We start from the raw sequence: 19,850 nt of genomic DNA, 5'->3' as shown, positions 1-19,850 counted from the left end.
TTCCTCTGATTGCTGTGTTAGATTTCCTATGTTTGCTTTCTGCAGTGAAGTTTTAACGGCATTATAAACCAAACATGTTCACAATATGATTAACACCGCAGATTGGCAATTAGAGGTAACGTTCTGCTCCCAAAGTCATTAATGTGACACGTTGCATTCATGTAACAAAGTAAAAGATTCAAGTGTGTTTTGCAGAAGGACAGACAGACAAAAAAAATGACAGCAAGCCAAAGGAGAATGGGTGACTAAAAGCCTTGGCAAAGAGGTGCATGTTTTAAGGAGGAAGAGGAGGAGAGAGATGGCAAACAGCTGTAGGAATAGAAGTGGAGGGCACACCCACCAATATTGGGGGTGAAGCAAGTGGAGGATCCACAAAAGGCTGAGTGATCACAACACTGTGACAGCCAAACTCTACCCCCCAAACTCTCACACATTTCTGACCAATTCTAAAATATGGATATTGTTAACACTCAAGATTTTCTGGAGATGAGCAGCTCGGTAAACTGGCTCAATCTTACCTATTATGAAATTAACCCATAGCTTTATTTGTGCAGGCAAATACCTTGTTTTTTTAATAGATGCAGATATAAAGTCCCTGGTAGTGAACGTTGCTTGTCTTGGTGCATAGGAAGTTGATTTCTAATTTTTCATGAGTTTCAGCAGGAGTAATGGGGGGGGGGGGGGATTCGCTCCCTTTTTCTGAGATGCTTGGAGACCCGTACATTAGAATGGTCAGATTGCTTTGCATGAGTGCTGCACAATAGTTTGAATCTTGCACAAAGGCCTTTAAAAAGCTAAAGAATTATCTTGCACATTGTGCAACAGAGGTGCAGAGATGAGCAATGATAATATAGAGAATCTTGCTTATTTTGTCTTATTAGTGAATAAAAATAATCTTTATGAACCAGAGTTCAATATAATTTACTAATATGTGATTGCAAGATCTGGTTTGGGGACATAAAGAGTGGATGGCGATATTAGCAAGGTATTTTCGAGATTAATTCATTTTCTATTGAAAAAGATAAAAGAAGTAATGGTTTCAATCATGGAGTGGACATGAAAACAAGCAGAATATACTGGGTTTCACAGTATTGCTTTACCATGTCTCTTAGTTACTTAAAATGTTGCCAACATTCAGGATATTGTTATTTGCATTTTGCACCATTTACAGTGTGTAATTCACAGGGAGGCGAGGGCAGGGGTATATAGCTTCTCTTCCTCTGTCTCCCCGTCCCGTCTATCCCAAATCAAAACCAAATAATGAAGTTGCGAGTATTGACAATGCTGTAGTCTTGTGAAAGTGAAACTTCTAAATGTATCATATGGTCAGACAAGAGGACTTGGTTACAGTCATAAATGAGTTTTCCTGTACTGGGTAGGGCGGACGTGGGCACGGCCAAACGAGAGGCTGATGATAAGATAAAAGTTGATAATAACAGCAGTGTTCTACAGCACCACTTCAGTGTTAAGACATTTTATCAACCCATCAGTAAGTACGAGAGGGTTGTGCAAAAATGCCCGACAAGCATTTTACAAATTAGAAAATGATCACTAATGCATTCCAATTAATGGAGTCTCGGAAGTTGCAAGGGGCAGATTATTTCTCCGCAAGTTTGCAGAAAACGTCGTAAACCTCTGGATTCTCTTGAGCAAACTGCTCGGGTGTGTTTCTTTGTAACCAGTCAGTTGCTCGGATCTGTTGGCGCAGAAGTCCGATGAGACCATCAAGGGCAGGGTCTGGTGAAGTTGGCAGAACACCAACTTCTATGACATCCTCGGAAATTTTGGTTTTACTCTCGGAATCGGTTCCCTTTTCTATGGACTGGCTTTCTGAATCCTGCTCTTCCAGAACCTTCCGCAGCCTGTGCAGTCCTGGGCAAAACAATGTTGAAATCGCAAGTCAGTGATACCAGTTATAATTCATGAAGTTTAGCAAAATAAAATGCCTTTTTCCCAAACGCACTCCACTGAGCTATTTGTTACATTAAAATGCAGACCATAAAATTAGTTTGAATTCCCTTATAGTTTCTCTTTGAAGTCTTGGGCTGATTTTTAACAGCCATAATGGACCTTTGTCAGGAATTAAGGGGGCTAAAATCGGGTTGGTCTGGAAAATGGGCACAATTATTGCAATGCACTAATTCTGCATCCATTCACTGCAACACAGGCAGCACTCACACTTCATGCTGTCTCCCGAATGACTGCCATATAGTAAATAAAAGAAAGCTTCACCCTTATGCTTAATAAATTAACTTTTGTTTTGTTTTAATTGAGTATGGATTATCATTTTAGATACCAAGGGGAAGGAATTATTCAATTGGCAAACGGCCATTTTCTGCCTTAAGAATGGACAACTGAGAAAGAATTGGATGGGTCCTTCAACCCATCTGATTTTCAGGCAGGCCTTTAAAATGGACACCCACCACTCCTACTCAATAGAGGCACAGAAGCTGTTTAAATATTCAAATTGCATTCTTATTTAGATAGTAGGACCCTTGGGTGGAATTTTATGTCATTGACATGGTTTCATCTCACTGATTGGAGAACCAATTTGAAATCCACGTGACTTCGGAGGGGTAGGCCCGGCCGGATTAAGTGGCCGGCATCAGACCTTTCCCAGGATTCAGGGAGCCAGGAGTGAAAATTCCACCCACTGAGAGCTGCTGCCCAGAGGCTGGCAAAACCATCCGGGAGCATCGCCTGCTTCCGATAATGCACCCAGGGAGAGGCCTTAGATCGCCAAGGGATCCAGGCCACAGGTGAGAGAGAGCACGATGGGGTTTGCAGAGAATGGGACGCAGAGGGGGGGCTGCATGGCGGAAGAGTCAGAGGCAAAGGCAGGGGGTGACTTTCAGTGGCCCAATGCCGGGTCTATCGATCAGGCACCAAGTGCTTTTGAAAGAGGGAACTCTTTGCCCCTTACCCTCTCCACCATCATCCCAGCCAAAAGGCCACAGGTGTGATGAATGTAGGAATTTCAGATATATTGTATTATACGTATTTGGTGCAGTGATTGGATTTGATTTGATTTATTGTCACATGTATTGGTATACAGTCAAAAGTATTATTTCTTGTATGCTGTACAAACAATGCATACCGTACATAGGGAAGGAAGGAGAGACTGCAGAATATAATGTTACAGTTATAGCAAGATGTAGAGAAAAGATCAACTTAATATGAGGTACGTCCATTCAAAAGTCGGATGACAGTAGGGAAGAAGCTGTTCGTGAGTCAGTTAGTACGTGATCTCAAACTTTTGTATCTTTTTCCTGACAGAAGAAGGTAGAAGAGAGCAGGATCCATACCAAGCTGTGATACAACCAGAAAGAATGTTTTCTATGGTGCATCTGTAGAAGTTGGTGAGGGTCGTAGCTGACATGCCAAATTTCCTCAGTCATCTGAGAAAGTAGTCATCGGTGGGCTTTCTTAACTATAGTGTCGGCCTAGGGGGACAAGGACAGTTTGTTGGTGATCTGGACACCTAAAAATCTGAAGCTCTCGACCCTTTCTACTTCGTTCCCATTGATGTGGACAGGGGCATGTTCTCCACTGTGCTTCCTGAAGTCGATGATAATCTCCTTTGTTTTGTTGACATTGAGGGAGAGATTACTGTTGTCGCACCAGTTCACCAGATTCTCTATCTCATTCCTATACTCTGTCTCGTCATTGTTTGAAATCTGACCCACTACGGCGTTCAAAAGGCATCTTGACAAATACATGGATAGGATGGGTATGGAGGGATTTGCCACAAGGAAGTACTGAGGGTTTTGGCCAAGATTGGTACAATGACCAGTACAGACTTGGATGACCGAAGGGCCTGTTCCTGTGCTGTACTGTTCTTAAAAGTAGACAGACTAGCAGTTTCTTTCAAAACAGTTTTGCTTGAGTGGAGATGAGCGGTTAGGATTGTTTAATTGTATTGGTAGGCATTGTTTAACTGGTAATTGAAAGCTATTTGTCTTTACGATGTTAAAGCAAGTGATAGAGTTTAGTTATAAAGTTAATAATAAAGTTTGGTTAAATTCCCATATCTCTATTTGTGCATGGAATCACTTCTGAAGTGAAGTATCCTTTCTTCACAGCCTTACAAATTGAATAAAATATTGGGATTTATGTCCGGTATCCTAGTAAATGTTGGGATCTGGTTTGGGATTGTAATACAGGTAAACCCAACAGGGAAATCTGTGCCACTCACATTTACTCCCTCACCAACCAATAAATTCTGGTGGGCTTTGGGATAATTGGCGTCAATTGGCTCCATAATGAATCTAACTGGCATCCTGCCACAGGGCAAGTTTCACCCAGAGGGCACTTCCCACTGAGGTTGAATTGTGGGAGGTTTCCCTGAAACTGGGAGACAAGCAGGGGCCCATCCGTCATGTTCTGTGCCATGATAGGCTGCATTGAAACCAGGACAATTTTATTTTTTGTCAAGAATGGAGAGTGCACAATGGGTGAAAGCAGAGGAACACAGGGTATGGGTGTAATAAGTGTGGTTTAGAAAGTTGTTGTGGTGGCTGGGGGAGGGGTGAGGGAAGGGAGGCTTTGCGACCAAATCCGAGCATTACTATTAAAATTAGAACAAAATATTGCACAGAGCGCTGATCTTTGGTTTGCAAAAAGGAACCTCAATCCGCGAATTGCTTTTTTTCTCAGAATATTAAAATATGCATAAATCTGAAAGTGTACCATCTCGCGCTTGTTGTATAATCTGTGTAGTAATTTAAATGTTAGAATTTGTACCAAAGACAACGTTCAAAACCTATATCCCTCAACTAAGGAGATGCTACGCGTTGAAAATCCACATTTTAGCGTGCTGGAGACACCAGGAAGTGGGTAGTGGGAGAGGGGTGGGTGTGGGAGCGGGTGGAGGTCGCCTCATGTAGGGGCACATGTTTCGGGGCACTGGTAACAGCACCTCTGCCGTTCTCGCCGGCTCGGTACTCCACAAGCCCGGTGGTGGTTGCAGCCTTGAGGGTGTGGGGACAGTGATGGGAGCACATGGGAGTGGAGGGGGCGTCCGTATGGACACCTATTTGTGGCAACCACCGGTTTGCACCGGGGAGGCTGGATGGGGGGTTCCGGAGGTGGCAGCAAGCGGGGATCGAGTGGTTTGGGGACCTGTTTGTTGACGGCAGCTTTCCGTGCTTGGAGGAGGAGTTTGAGCTGCTTGTGGGAATGGGTTCCGCTACCTGCAGGTGAGGGACTTTGCACGGAGGCAGGTTTCGACCTTCCCGCACCTATCGCCCCAGGGGATACAGGGCAAGGTAGTGTCGTAAATGGGAGTGGGGGAGGGGAAGGTCTCAGGAATTAATAAAGAACTCATGGAATGGGAGGGAACCCCAAATGGGGAGGTAAAGCGAAAATGGGAGGAAGAGTTGGGCAAGGAATTAGAGGCGGGATTGTGAGAGGATGCCCTGAGTAGAGTTAACCTGTCCTCGTTGTGTGCCAGGCTTAACCTGATACAATTCAAGGTGGTTCACAGGGTGCATATGACTGTGGCCCGTAAGAGCAGGTTCATTGAAGGGGTGGAGGATGGGTGTGGGTGGTGTATGGGAGGGTCAACAAATCATGTTCACATGTTTTGGGCATGTCCGAGGCTTAGGGGATTTGCCGATGTCGTTTCCATGGTATTGAAGGTACGGGTAGTTCCGAGTCCAGAGGTGGCGATATTTGGTGTCTCGGAAGACCCGGGAGCCCAGGCGGCGAGAGAGGCTGATGTGGTGGCCTTTGCCTCCCTGGTAGCCCGGAGACTGATCTTATTGGCGGGGAGGGATTCGGAACCCCCAATATCGGGGGGTTTGGGTCAGTAACATGGCTGGGTTTCTCAGGCTTGAGATGATTAAGTTCACCCTGAGAGGATCAATGCTCGGGTTCGCCAGGAGGTGGCATCCGTTTATCGACTTCTTTGGGGAAAATTAAGCTGTCAGCAGACATATGGGGCGGGATTCACCCCTACCCGGCGGGGTGGGGGGGTGGGTCCCGCCGGGACGGAGTGGCGTGAATCACTCCAGCGTCGGGCTGCCCCAAATGTGCGGAACTCTCCACACCTTCAGGGGCTAGGCCCGCCCCGGAGTGGTTTGTGCCCCGCCCGCTGGCGGGAAAGGGGCTTGGCTCCACGCCAACCGGCGCCGAAGGGCCTCCGCCGGTCGCCGTGAATCGGCACATGCGCTTGAGCGCCAGCGTGTACTGGCGTCATCCCAGCGCATGCGCAGAAGGCTTAGCTTCCGCACCAGGAATGGCGAAGGATCACAGCCTCCGGTGCGGAACGATAGAGTGCCCCCACGGCGCAGGCCCGCCCGCGGATCAGAGGGCCCCGATCGGGGGCCAGGCCACCGTGGGAGCACCTGCCGGGGCCAGATCCCCCCGGAGCCAGATCCCCCCATGCCTACTCTAATTTACGCCGGGGGGACCGGCAAAGAACGGGCAGGACTTTGGCCCATCGCGGGCCTGAGAATTTGTGGAGCCCCAGGGCCCATTGAGTCGTGCCGGTCCCCGCCATTCCCCGAGGCGGGCGGCGCGACTCACGTTGGGCCGATTTTTGGGGGGGGGGCGGGAGAATTTGGAGGACGATGGGGGTGGGATTCATGCTGACCCCCCGCGATTCTCTCATCTGGTGGGGGGGTCGGAGAATCCCGCCCAATGTGGTTAGTTGAGGTGGGAAATAGTTAATGGGAAAGGGGGACGAGGGATCTGTGTATATGAGCCACGTTGGCTGGGTCTGGTTGTTGGTTGGGTGGGTGCTATTGGTTCTGTTGTTTTTCTTCCCTCTTGTTAATTGTGGTTAAAAATTATATATGCCTTAATAAAATATTTTTAAAAAATTGAATGCTGGACACACGAAAGAAAGAGATGATAGAAATACTAAACCGGAACTAACAAGGCAAAGTAACGGGTTTTTAATTCTACTCACCTAACTGCAGCCGGTAGGTTTTGTCAGAAAATACTAGGCGGAACCACCCAGGCTCACCGCATCCAAATGTCTTCCCGCTGATGAGAAGAACTTTATTATCAAGAAACCTCCTCCATAGTTTATCCTCCTCCTCAAATGTCGGATTCTTTAGGTACTGGGCCAGAAGAAATAAGTACATTATATTTCTGTGACATTCACTGCTGCAGTACAACAGCTGAATCACCCAACACAAATGATGTTTAAATCCCTTCCGAGGCTGAGAAAGGGTGGCATGGTGGCTAGCTCTGGTGCCTCACAGCGTCAGGGACCCAGGTTCAAATCCGGCCTTGGGTAACTGTCTGTGTGGAGTTTGCACGTTCTCACGTCTGCGCAGGTTTCTTCCGGGTACTCCGGTTTCCCCCCCAGCAGTCCAAAGATGTGGGGCGCGATTCTCCGCAAATGCGGCGAGTCGTAAAGGCTGCCGTGAAACTGGCCGTGTTTCACGGCAGCCTCCGCGCCCCCTCCCGGGACCCGATTCTCCCCCCCGGGCGAGGCTAGCAGCGGGGCCCCGTGAAGCACGGCATCGCGGCCTTCGCGACCGTCGCTAAGTCCGCGCAGCAAGCGTCACGACGGCTGACGCGCACGATGACGTCAGCCGCGCATGCACGTGGTTGGACGGCTCCAACCCGCGCATGCGCGGATGACGTCATCACGCAGACGCGTCAAACCCGCGCATGCGCGGGCCGTCATGTCCCTCAGCCGCCCCGCGGACTGATCCTGCGGGGCTGCGGAAGAACAAATAGTGCACGGGTATAGGACCCGCTGCCCGCGATCGGTGCCCACCGACCGCAGGCCCATGCCACCCTTGGCACGGCCGTGCCAATCAGTGCCATGGTTGTCCGGGACGGGCACTTTGCGGCCATTTTCACGAATGCTGAAAGCAGGTGTGATCGCGGCCGTGAAAACGGCCATAAACTCCGCGGTATTCGGCCCATCGGCCTGCGGAGAATCGCTGTTCGCCGTAAAAAACGGCGAGCAGCGATTTGTGTCGGGGGGCGGCCGGAGGGGGGGGGGGGGGGGGGGGGAGGCCGTGAAAATTGTCGGGAAGGCCCTCCTGCTATTCTCCGACCCGTCGTGGGCAGCAGAGAATCGCGCCCGTGCTGTTTAGGTGGTTTGGCAATTCTAAATTTCCCCTTAGGGTATGTAGGTTAGTTTACGGGGTTGCGGGGATGGGTAGTGGGCCAGGTAGGGTGCTCTTTTGGAGGATCTGTGCAGACCCGGTGGGTCGAATAGCCTTCTTCTGCACTCTGGGGATTCTATGACTCAAGAGCAGTTTGTTGAACAGACAGGAAGTGCAGATGAGAACACAAATGTTGCTTTAGCGCGAAACGTCAGTCAATCAAATATAAACTGACAAGATCCAACTGTTTCAGAATCAGAGTTGGTAAAGGTGGTGCTTGGCTCTCCACACCCCAGTACATCAGGAAACAAGAGGCGGTGGACGGTCCGCCTCACAGAAACCCACACTAGACCCCTCTACCCTCGCAAACCATCAACCATATGTTTTCTTACCTCCCGTCTTCATCCTCACCAGTCCCACAACTCCCTTTTTGCATTTATCAAATCAGGTTCTTTCCATCCTCCAACTAATCATCTCCAGACTCAATCAGTAAGTCAAATGAGCCAACTCATAAATAATTACCTTTAATTAGAACGGGAGTGGTGCTAATCGTTTGTAATTTTCACACAAAATAGCATCTGATCAAAGTTAGAACAGTTCAGATTTGACACAAATGTCATTAAACGTTTGCAGTGGTCGTGGTAAGGTGGTTCAATGTTGCAGGAAGCATCACATTTGTGTACAGCACAGAGCAGAGAAAATGCCTTGATTATGCACAAACTACTTCTCCTTCACTGCTGCTTTGTTACAACGTGCATGGGGATCCATAAACCAAAAGAAACAAATTTACTGAACCCCGAATTGATAGTGTGTTAGTGAGGCCACACCTGAAGTATTGTGTTCAGTTTTGGTCTCCTTACCCGAGAAAGGACGTACTGGCACTGGAGGGTGTGCAGAGGAGATTCACTAGGTTAATCCCAGAGCTGAAGGGGTTGGATTATGAGGGGAGGTTGAGTAGACTGGGACTGTACTCGTTGGAACTTAGAAGGATGAGGGGGGGATCTTACAGAAACATATAAAATTACAAAGGGAATAGATAGGTTAGATGCGGGCAGGTTGTTCCCACTGGTGGGGGAAAGCAGAACTAGGGGACATAGCCTCAAAATAAGGGGAAGTAGATTTAGGACTGAGTTTAGGAGGAACCTCTTCACCCAAAGGGTTGTGAATCTATGGAATTCCCTGCCCAGTGAAGCAGTTGAGGCTCCTTCATTACATTTTTTCAAGGTAAAGATAGATAGTTTTTTGAAGAATAAAGGGATTAAGTGTTATGGGGCGGGATTCACCCTGATCCGCACCAGGCCGGAGAATCCCCGCAACTGCCCCATGCCGGCACGCGATTCTCCGCGGAGCAGAGAATCAGCGGCATTGGCATTGGCGACTTTGGCGCAGCGCCGGTCGTGGGCCGCTCTACATGGCCGGGCCACCGGTTCTCCGGCCCAGATGGGCCGAGCGGCCGCTCAAAAAAGGCAGAATCTCACCGACGCCATCCCCACCTGGTCGCAGCCGGCGAACTCTGCGCGCAGGGTGGGGGGGGCGGTGGGGGAGGTGGGGGAGGGGGGCTCTGACCCGGGGGGGGGCTCTCGCTCCCCGGGCCTCTTTTCTTATGCGCCGGCCCCTGACCTTCCGCGCCATGTTGCGTCAGGGCTGGCGCGTTGAGGGAGGCCACCGCGCATGCGCAGGTTGGCGCCGGCACCACTGCACATGCCCTCGTTGATGCCGGCGCTACTGTGCATGCGCGGATCCCGCGGTGCACAGCTCGCGCCGGAATGGGAGGCTGGAACGGCGTGAACCGCTCCAGCGCCGTGCTGGCCCCCTGTAGGGGCCACAATCGGTACTCCCAGCGGCCCGTTCACGCCGTCGTGAAACGGGAGGGCGTTTCTGACGGCGTGGACACTCTGCCGCCGAATGGGAAAATCCCGCCCATGGTGTTCGGGTGGGAAAGTGGAGCTGAGTCCACAAAAGATCAGCCATGGTCAGGCTCGAAGGGCCAGATGGCCGACTCCTGCACCTAGTTCTTATGTTCTTAAGTTCTTATGATGGCATTTGTTGTGATTCCCATCGAGACGGTTAATGTTTAAAGAGAAATTTGAACACCCAGTGATTTACTGAAAAATCACACCCAAGATTCCACAGTTTAAAATAAATTAATTTTACTATAAAGAATCAAGTAAAGCAAATACTGCTAAATAACCACTGTCTTTGTTAATTAGCTCTACCTGGCATCAAAAAACACAATACAGTACAACAGAATCACAGATGCCTGAGACTAAAATTCCCACTTGAACCTCCCTGTTTTTACTTTGACTTCCCCAGAAAGTCCAATTTACTTTCTCTAACTCCAAAGGGTGGGGGCTTCTTAGCACAAGTCTGAACTTAAAAAAAAATTAATTTAGAGTATCCAATTATTTTTTTCCAATTAAGGGGCAATTTAGCATGGCCAATCTACCTACCCAGCACATCTTTGGGTTGTGGGGGCGAAACCCTTCAAACACGGGGAGAATGTGCAAACTCCACACGGACAGTGACCCAGGGCTGGGATCCAACCTGGGACCTCGGTGCCGTGAGGCTGCAGTGCTAACCACTGCATCACCGTGCTGCCCAGACGAGTCTGAACATGACTTTCAATTCCTGCACAATGACTTTCTTTTTTAAATTTAGAGAACCCAATTCTTTTTTTTTTCCAATTAAGGCGCAATTTAGAGTGGCTAATCTACCTACGCTGCGCATCTTTGGGTTGTGGGCGCGCAACCCAAAGAAAATGTGCACATTCCACACGGACAGTGACCCAGGGCCAGGATCGAACACGGGTCCTCGTGGCCGTGAGGCAGCAGTGCTAACCACTGCGCCACCGTGCCACCCCCTGCACAGTGTCTTTAACAGAAAATTAAAACACTTCTTATAAAAGCTCTATTTGGTTTCTAACAGCTCTGACAAGAGGGTGGCAATGATGTAGTTGTATTGTCATTGGTTAGTATTCCAGGGTAATGATCTGGTGGCCTAGGTTCAAATCCCACCAGGGCAGATGTTAATTCAATGATCAGAATGATTATGAAACCATTATCGATTGGCTTAAAAACAAATGCTCTTCAAGAAAAGAAATCTGACGCTCTCACCTAGTCTGGCCTACATGTGACTCCAGATCCACAGCAGTGTGGTTGACTCTTCAATGTCCTCTGAAATAGCCTAGCAATGGGAAAGGAATCCAGGCAGTGACGGCCATAACAAATTTTTTAAAAAGATCTACTGGTCCACAACTGTATTAAACCGCCCAGAAATTACTTTCCACTGCTTTCTGAGCTCAGGAATTACATCCATTAACTTGGATGCTTTCGGCTCCAAACTCAAAGGGCGCGATTCTCCGCAAATGCGGCGAATCGTAAAGGCTGCCGTGAAACTGGCCGTGTTTCACGGCAGCCTCTGTGCCCCCTCCCGGGACCCGATTCTCCCCCCCGGGCGAGGCTAGCAGCGGGGCCCCGTGAAGCGACCGTCGCTAAGTCCGCGCGCCAAGCATCACGCCGGCTGACGCGCACGATGACGCCAGCCGCGCATGCACGGGTTGGACGGTTCCAACCCGCGCATGCGCGGGGCCGTCATCTCCCTCGGCCGCCCCGCGGACTGATCCTGCGGGGAGGCGGAGGGAGAAAGAGGACGCACTGCCCGCGATCGGTGGGTACCGATCGCGGGCCCATGCCCCCCTTGGCACGGCCATGCCAATCAGGGCCATGGATGCCCAGAACGGGCATGTTGCGGGACTTCGGCTCATCGCGGGCCGGAGAATCGCCGCAGGGGGCTCGCCGCTCGGTGCGGCGCGTTTCCCGGCCCCGCCAATTCCTGGGTGGCGGAGAATTTCTGCCACAGCGGGGGCCCCCCTGCTGGGGGTCGGAGAATTTCGACTCTCATCTTCATCAAGAAGCAGTGGAAAAGTAGCCCATTGTTTAGGGCTTTCACTCTGTGATCTCTGACTTCTTGACGTGAAAATGGACGATCCTTTGAATGATAGGGGTGTTTACCAGTTTCTCAAACTACAGTTTTACGAATCAGAATCAACATAAATTAAACATACATTAACAGGCTAATCAGGATTAGTGTGAACCATAAATTACACATGGAGATAGGAGCAGGAGGAGGCCTTTTGGCCCTTCGAGCATCACGATCATGGCTGATCATCCAACTCAATAGCCTAATCCTGCTTTCTCCCCATAGCCATTGATCCCATTCTCCCCAAGTGCTATATCCAGCCGCCTCTTGAATATATTCAATGTTTTAGCATCAACTACTTCCTGTGGTAATTAATTCCACCAGCTCACCACTCTTTGGCTGAAGAAATGTCTCCTTATCTCTGTCCAAAATGGTTTACCCTCAGTCTGTGACCCCTGGTTCTGGAGACACCCACCATTGGTAACATCTCCCCTGCAGCTACCCTGTCTAGTCCTGTTAGAATTTTATAAGTCTCTATGAGATCCTCCCTCATTCTTCTGAATGAGAATTCAGCAAGAACAATCCCAACCTAGTCAATCTCTCCTCATATGACAGTCCCGCCATCCCCAGAATCAGTCTGGGAAACCTTTGTTGCACTCTCTCGAGAGCAAAAACATCCTTCCTCAGAGAAGGAGACCAAAACTGCACACAATGCTCCAGGTGTGGCCTCACCAAGGCCCTGTACAATTGCAGCAATACATCCCTGCTTCTATACACGAAACCTCTCGCAATAAAGGCCAACATACCATTAGCCTTCTTTATCACCTGCTGCACCTGCATGCTCACCTTCAGCGACTGGTGCACAAGAACACTCAGGTCCCACTGCACACTCCTCTCTCCCAATTTACAACCATTCAGGTAGTAATCTGCCTTCCTGTTTTTGCTTCCAAAGTGTAATGTTCTGCATTACCTCACACTTATCCAAATTATATTGCATCTGCCATTGATTTGCCTACTCGCCCAACCTATCCAGATCATGCTGTAGGATTCCTGCATCCTCGTCACAGTTCACCCACCCACCTAACTTGGTAAACTTTGAGATGTTACATTTTGTTCCCTCATCCAAATCATTAATATGTATTGTGAATAACTGGGGTCCCAGCACCGATCCCTGTGGTACTCCACTAGTTACTGCTTGCCAATTTGAAAAGGACCCATTAATTCCTACTCTTTGTTTCCACTTTGCCAACCAGTTTTCTATCCACCTCAATACATTCCCCATCCCATGCACTTTATTCTTTTTTTTTTAAATTTAGAGTACCCAATTCATTTTTTCCAATTAAGGGGCAATTTAGTGTGGCCAATCCACCTATCCAGCATAACATTGTGTTGTGGGTGCGAAACCTACACAAACACGAGGGGAATGTACAAATTCCACATGGACAGTTACCCGGAGCCAAGATTGAATCTGGGACCTCAGCGCCGTGCGGCAGCAATGCTAACCACTGCGCCACCGTGCTGCCCCTTCATGCACTTTAATTTTGCACAATAATCTCTTATGCGGGACTTTTTTCAAATGCCTTCTGAAAGTCTAAATATACCACTTTGACTGACTCCCCCTTGTCAACTGTACTGGTTACATCTTCAAAGTCTATCTCACAAATCTTACAGGAATCAAAATGCCTCCTCCCTCCAGCTCTCCCCTTTCACTGTGTGCCAGATGATGATAATAATAATAATAATCGCTTATTGTCACAAGTAGGCTTCAATTAAGTTACTGTGAAAAGCCCCTAGTCGCCACATTCCGGAGCCTGTTCAGGGAGGCCGGTACGGGAATTGAACCCACGCTGCTGGCCTTGTTCTGCATTACAAGCCAGCTGTTTAGCTCACTGTGCTAAACCTGCCCCTATTTTAACTGCCTTCCTGTTGGTACCACTTCCAGGTCGAGGGTTGTCAGGTCACATGGATTAATATTTATTATCTAAAATTTATAATCAATCCCTTTCCAGTTGATATGGTCCCTTAAAAGTCCTTTCAAACATTTTTCTTTTTTTAAATTCTAGGTTCCCCAAGCATTTTAAAATAATTACAAATTTTCCTTACTGTTACTGCTTTGGGGGTCAGCACTGATTCAATATTACCACGCTCGCACGTCTCAATTGCCTCCTCTGTGAACCTGCCAATTTGGGCCAAATTATGGACATTCATCCACTGGAAACAGACTGGGGCCTGGCTAAACTCATTTTACCTGAAATATCCTACCCACCATGAAGGGTGCATGAGGTTCACCCCTGAACTGAAAGCAAATCCAAGACCCAAAAGTTGAAAAGGTGAACCCTAAACTCCCTTACATTTTGTAGAAAATATTTGTATGGAACCATGAAAAATGCCTTAATTGTTGCAATTGAAAAAGTCATAATACATTCCTTTCTTTACCTTGGTGTTTCAGAAAATCACAAAAGCGATGTTAGAATTAATTGCACAGAATACCTTTCTGAAATCGATCCAGACAAAAAGGCCTGCGTGCCGGTTCAGGAAAGGAACGCCCATTGCTGTGAGTTCATTCGTTATATACTTGTGGGCGGTTTTCAATCTGGCTCGGTTTGTGGGCAAAAACACCTGGTTGATCCAATCTGCAGAAAAGTGGTGGTGGGGAGGTTGAATCAAAATACAAGGCTAAACTACAAATATAAAGAGTGTCAGGTTCAACGAGATGTAATTTTACAAATTGATTAAGTGTCTTGTTTCACTGGCTACTAAACACTCTTAAACCCAGGGAGAAGATTTAATAGAAAATGGGTGACACATAGAACATAGAACAGTACAGCACAGAACAGGCCCTTCGGCCCTCGATGTTGTGCCGAGCAATGATCACCCTACTCAAACCCACGTATCCACCCTATACCTGTAACCCAACAACCCCCCACCCTTAACCTTACTTTTTAGGACACTACGGGCAATTTAGCATGGCCAATCCACCTAACCCGCACATCTTTGGACTGTGGGAGGAAACTGGAGCACCCGGAGGAAACCCACGCACACACGGGGAGGACGTGCAGACTCCGCACAGACAGCGACCCAGCCGGGAATCGAACCTGGGACCCTGGAGCTGTGAAGCATTTATGCTAACCACCATGCTACCGTGCTGCCCCATCTTCAACATTTAAAAAAAAATTGGACAATATAAATTAATCCTGCTAAATAATAATTGTGGAAATGTAAACATATTTATTTACTGATTAATAGGTTACTAAAGAAAGCTTTATGAAATGAAAATGAAATGAAAATCGCTTATTGTCACAAGTAGGCTTCAAATGAAGTTACAGTGAAAAGCCCCCTAGTCACCACATTCCGGCGCCTGTTCGGGGAGGCTGGTACGGCTGTTATGTGCCTTGGTGGATAATTGTACCCAATCCCTACCACCCTCCTCTGGGACAATGCTCTGCCCAACAGAGCAGAGTGGTGCCAGTTTTGAATCCAGGTATGAGCAATTGACTGTAATTGGTTAATCGGAGGAAAGAGCAACCTCTTATGGCCACAGTTTGGTATCACACCAAGACCAGTGAACCAGTAGGTTTTGAGCTTCATTCCCCTGGTCAATGCTGGTTCAAGGAAATCGACCTCGGTGACCCTTGTATTAAAGTAGCACCGTTAATGTTTGGAATAATCATCAGCTGCTCATAATGGCTGGCCACCGTTGTCCCCTGTGTCCCAGAATTCCAGTTATAACAGCTTTGCAAGAGGAGGACGTCAATCCATACATGATATTTTAAAAACCCGCAAGTGGAACACTGAGTTTTGACACACAAATCCCACACAAAAATGTAATAAAGCAACTCTCCACAGTGGTAGACTTACCTCGGTCTCTCAGTAACTGTGCTACCATATGCTGCGTGGGACCTGGAACACCATGGAAGCAAGACAACTGGCCAAGGACATTGATAACATCTGTATTCTCAGTGTACAGAGTACCGACTCGAATTCCACTGGCTGCAAAATCCTACCAAACAATAAAGCAGGTTTAATTTTTAACAGTTTCTGCTCTGGTTCTGTCCCCTCACCCCGATTTGCCATGCATTTCTGCACAACCTTCTTCTGCAAGTAGGCCAAGCAACAGGTTCTCTGTAATTCAAAAGGAATTGCCACCAAGTGCCGAGTCAACAGGATTTGGACTTTAATGAGCTTCAGTGCTAGTTTCCGTTATGCTGAGCGCTGAATTTTGGACCTATGAAGACCATCACCACTGCAGAGATTAAGATTTGTTGATGGATTGAAACATGAACTGACACGTTTTAAGCCTGCAATCACGGGTACTAGGTCAACAGTCACATGGAAGTAAATCTCATCAACACTTTATATTAATTTAGCACCTTTAATGCAATGAAATGTTCTGAGGCACTCCACAGGAGCATTACAAAACAAACCACGGAAACAGGTAGCCCGTCAGATGGCCAAAAGCTTCATTAAAGAGGTTGGCCTTTTAGAAATCACAGTGGTAAGCACTGTTGCTTCATAGCGCCAGGGTTCCAGGTTCGATTCCTGGCTTGGGCCACTGTCTGTGCGGAGTCTGCACTTTCTCCCTGTGTCTGCTTGGGTTTCCTCCGGGTGCTCCGGTTTCCTCCCACAAGTCCCGAAAGACGTGCTTGTGAGGTGAATTGGACTTTCTGAGTTCTCCCTCCGTGTACCCGAACAGGTGCCAGAATGTGGCGACTAGGGGCTTTTCACAGTAACTTCATTGCAGTGTGAATGTAAGCCTACTTGTGACAATCAAGATTATTATTATAAAAGAGGAAAGAAAGGCGGAAAGGAAATTCCAGAGCTTTCAGGTCTGCGCAACTAAAGGCACGGCCAAGAATGGTGGAGCAATTAAAATTAAGAACGCACGAGAGACCAGAATTAAGGTTATTCTCTCTCCAATATTCAGCATTTACTCTCTTGGGCATTTGGCATTCTGACTGTACTTAACCTATGACCTAATAATTCTCTCGCCATAGAAATTAGAGGCCACAAAACAAGGCATTACTCTAACTGCTGGCCACGGACATATACTGCTGAACCTGAGGATTTAAAGAAACATTTTAAACCAACACAAAGTCAAGCATTCTTTTCATCTGCATTCAACAAAATCTCCGACCTGAAGGTCTTACATAGAAAAGTAGAAAATAAATGGCACTGAAGGAGGCATGCTGTGTCTGCACCACCCAAGAAAGAGCTATCCAACCTCATCCCACTTATCAGCTCTTGGTCTGTATCCTTGCCGGTTGCAACACTTCAAATGCAATATCCAAGTAATTTTAAATGCAATACAGGCAGCTCAACTCCTTCCCAATCAGTGAGTTCCAGAACCGGATCATCCACTGAATGAAAACCTTTCACCTTAACTTCCATTCTATTCCTGCTACCAATTGCTTTAAATCTATGGCCCCTAGTTATTGACCTCCCCGCTAAGGGCCCACTCTCTTTGGGCCCTCATAATTTTTTGCACCTCAATTAAATCTCTTCCCATCCTCAAATTGTAAAAAAAAACCCCAGACAATCCAAGAAGGATTACTAGACTAATATTTGGAATGGGCGGATTGTCTTATGAGGAAAGGTTGGAGAGTTCAGGTTTGTATCCGCCAGAGTTTAGAAGAGCAAAAGGCAACTCGATCGAAACTTTAAGATCTTGAGGGGTATTGACAGGGCGGATGTGGAGAGGATGTAGATCTAGAACTAGGGTCACTGTTTATAAATAAGTGGCTACTCACTTCAAACAGAAATCAGGAAAACTGTTTTCTCTCAGGGGGTCGTGGGTCTCCTGAACTCTGTTCCTCAAAAGGCAATGGTAGGATAATCTTTGAATATTTTCAAGGAAGAGCTGTATAGATTCTTGATTAACAAGGGGGTGAAAGGTTATTGGGGGTAAGCAGGAATATGGGGTTGGGGTTATATTCAGATCTTACTGAATGACAGAGTCAGGCCTGAGGGGTCGGGCGACCTACTTCTAATATGTATGCTAGTATGTAATCTTTGCTGGCTTTGAAAGCAGAACCAAGGCAGGTCAGCAGCACAGTTCAATTCCCGTACCAGCCTCCCCGAACAGGTGCCGGAGTGTGGTGACTAGGGGCCTTTCACAGTAACTTCATTTGAAGCCTACTTGAGACAATAAGCGATTTTCATTTCATTGCCAAAATTCCCAGCAACATCCTTGCAAATCTGCTCTGTACCCACTCAGGTACAATCACATTCTTTCTTCCATGTGGTGACCAGAACTGTGTGCTGTACTCTTGCTGTGATCTGACTAGTTTTGGCTAGTGTTTTAGCTGGTTGTAGCATAACATCCCTGTACTTATGCTTTATGCCAATAAAGGGAAGTAGCCTGCATGTCTTCTTAACTACCTTACCGACCCGTCTTGCTGCCTTCTTGATACGTGAACAAAGTGTCTCTACTCCTCTACCCTTCTCAGTATCCTACCATTTACTGTGTATTCCCTTTGTCCCGTTTTTCCTCTCCCCAAATGCATTACCTCATACGTCGCTGGATTATTTGCCACTTCTCTGTCCATCTGGCCATTGATGTGAATATAATTAGGTGTTTGTACAGTATAGGTGTGTTAACCTTCGGCCAACTCCTAGCCATTCACATTAGCAAATTCTATTTCTGACAATGGATGCAACTTTGTTCTGCACCTCAGCCTTGTAATTTGAACAGGTCTTCTACTTCTCTAAAAAAAGTATCATTTTCAAATTGGTAACCTTGGCGACATGATCATTATTAATTGGAAAACGTGTTATGTCCCACCCCAATCTCTCATGTTGGTGTTTTGCTTCACGAGTTACTCAACATCTTTCCTCAGTGCTCCCCGTGCTCCTCAATATTAGTCTTTTGCAAGCCAATATCCAATTTACAGAATAGTTTGAGAAAGAATTTCAACCTTTAAAGATTTCTTAAATTTACAATATTAAATAAAGGCATCTAGCCATCATAGCGTTTGTTAATAATATGAAGTGTTTACAGCACAGAAGCAGACCATTCAATGCAGCTGGTGCTCCACTTGCCTCTTTCTACCCAACTCCGTTTCTGTTCCTCGTGCTTACCTTGCTTCCCCTCAAAAGACATTACACTATTTGCCTCGTGCACTCCATGTTGTTGTGTCTTTCACTGTCCCACCATTCACTGCTTGGTAGCATAGTGGTTCGCGCAGTTGCTTCACAGCTCCAGGGTCCCAGGTTCGATTCCAAGCTTGGGTCACTGTCTGTGCGGAGTCTGCACGTTCTCCCCCTGTCTGCGTGGGTTTCCTCTGGGTGCTCTGGTTTCCTCCCACAGTCCAAAGATGTGCGGGTTAGGTGGATTGGCCATGATAAATTGCCCTTAGTGTCCAAAAAGGTTAAGTGGGGTTACTGGGATAGGGTTGAGGTGTGGGCTTGGGTCGCGTGCTCTTTCCAAGGGCAGGTGCAGACTCAATGGGCCGAATGGCCTCCTTCAGCACTGAAATTCTATAAAGAGGTTTCCCCTGAATTCCTTATTGGAATAAATATAACAGAAGAGTTTTATCGAGGTTGAAATTCTTTTCCCCCCAGTATAAAGTCTCCGCACCACGTAGTCATCTCAGTCAAAGAACAGCAGAAACATATTCAGGCATTCCACCATTGCTATTCTGACAACTGACTCTTTGGTTCCAAATTCAATCCGACACTGATCACGTGAGGTATATACCGAACCGATGTTGTTCTCTGGAATAATCTGCAAAGATGCCAACTCACTGTTCCACCTTACTGCTTTAACACATGACATCAGTTCTTACAGAATTAGTTCCAGCGAAATGCTTTACCTTGCTAATTCCCCACATCACATGAGTTCTCTGTGGATCGGGAAGCCTG

At 47.4% G+C, this 19,850-nt stretch overlaps 1 protein-coding gene across 2 annotated transcripts in view; it reads right to left on the bottom strand.

Annotated features, from left to right (window-relative positions):
• Positions 1–905: 905 nt before the first annotated feature.
• The window catches only part of accs (1-aminocyclopropane-1-carboxylate synthase homolog (Arabidopsis)(non-functional)), a 61,385-nt gene continuing 42,440 nt past the window's right edge, over positions 906–19,850 (bottom strand). For both annotated transcript variants that reach the window (XM_038808229.1, XM_038808230.1), the window contains 5 exons: positions 19,802–19,847; positions 15,849–15,990; positions 14,481–14,623; positions 6,914–7,067; positions 906–1,872 (listed from right to left, as the gene is read on the bottom strand). In XM_038808229.1, coding sequence (XP_038664157.1) covers positions 1,598–1,872; positions 6,914–7,067; positions 14,481–14,623; positions 15,849–15,990; positions 19,802–19,847 — 760 coding nt within the window. In that variant the 3' untranslated portion in view covers positions 906–1,597. The remainder of the gene's footprint in view (positions 1,873–6,913; positions 7,068–14,480; positions 14,624–15,848; positions 15,991–19,801; positions 19,848–19,850) is intronic.

This window comes from Scyliorhinus canicula, chromosome 9, assembly GCF_902713615.1.
Source record: "Scyliorhinus canicula chromosome 9, sScyCan1.1, whole genome shotgun sequence".
Taxonomy (NCBI): Eukaryota; Metazoa; Chordata; class Chondrichthyes; order Carcharhiniformes; family Scyliorhinidae; genus Scyliorhinus; species Scyliorhinus canicula.
Note: the sequence above shows the minus strand (reverse complement) of the source record. Positions and strands in the feature narration are given on the sequence as shown.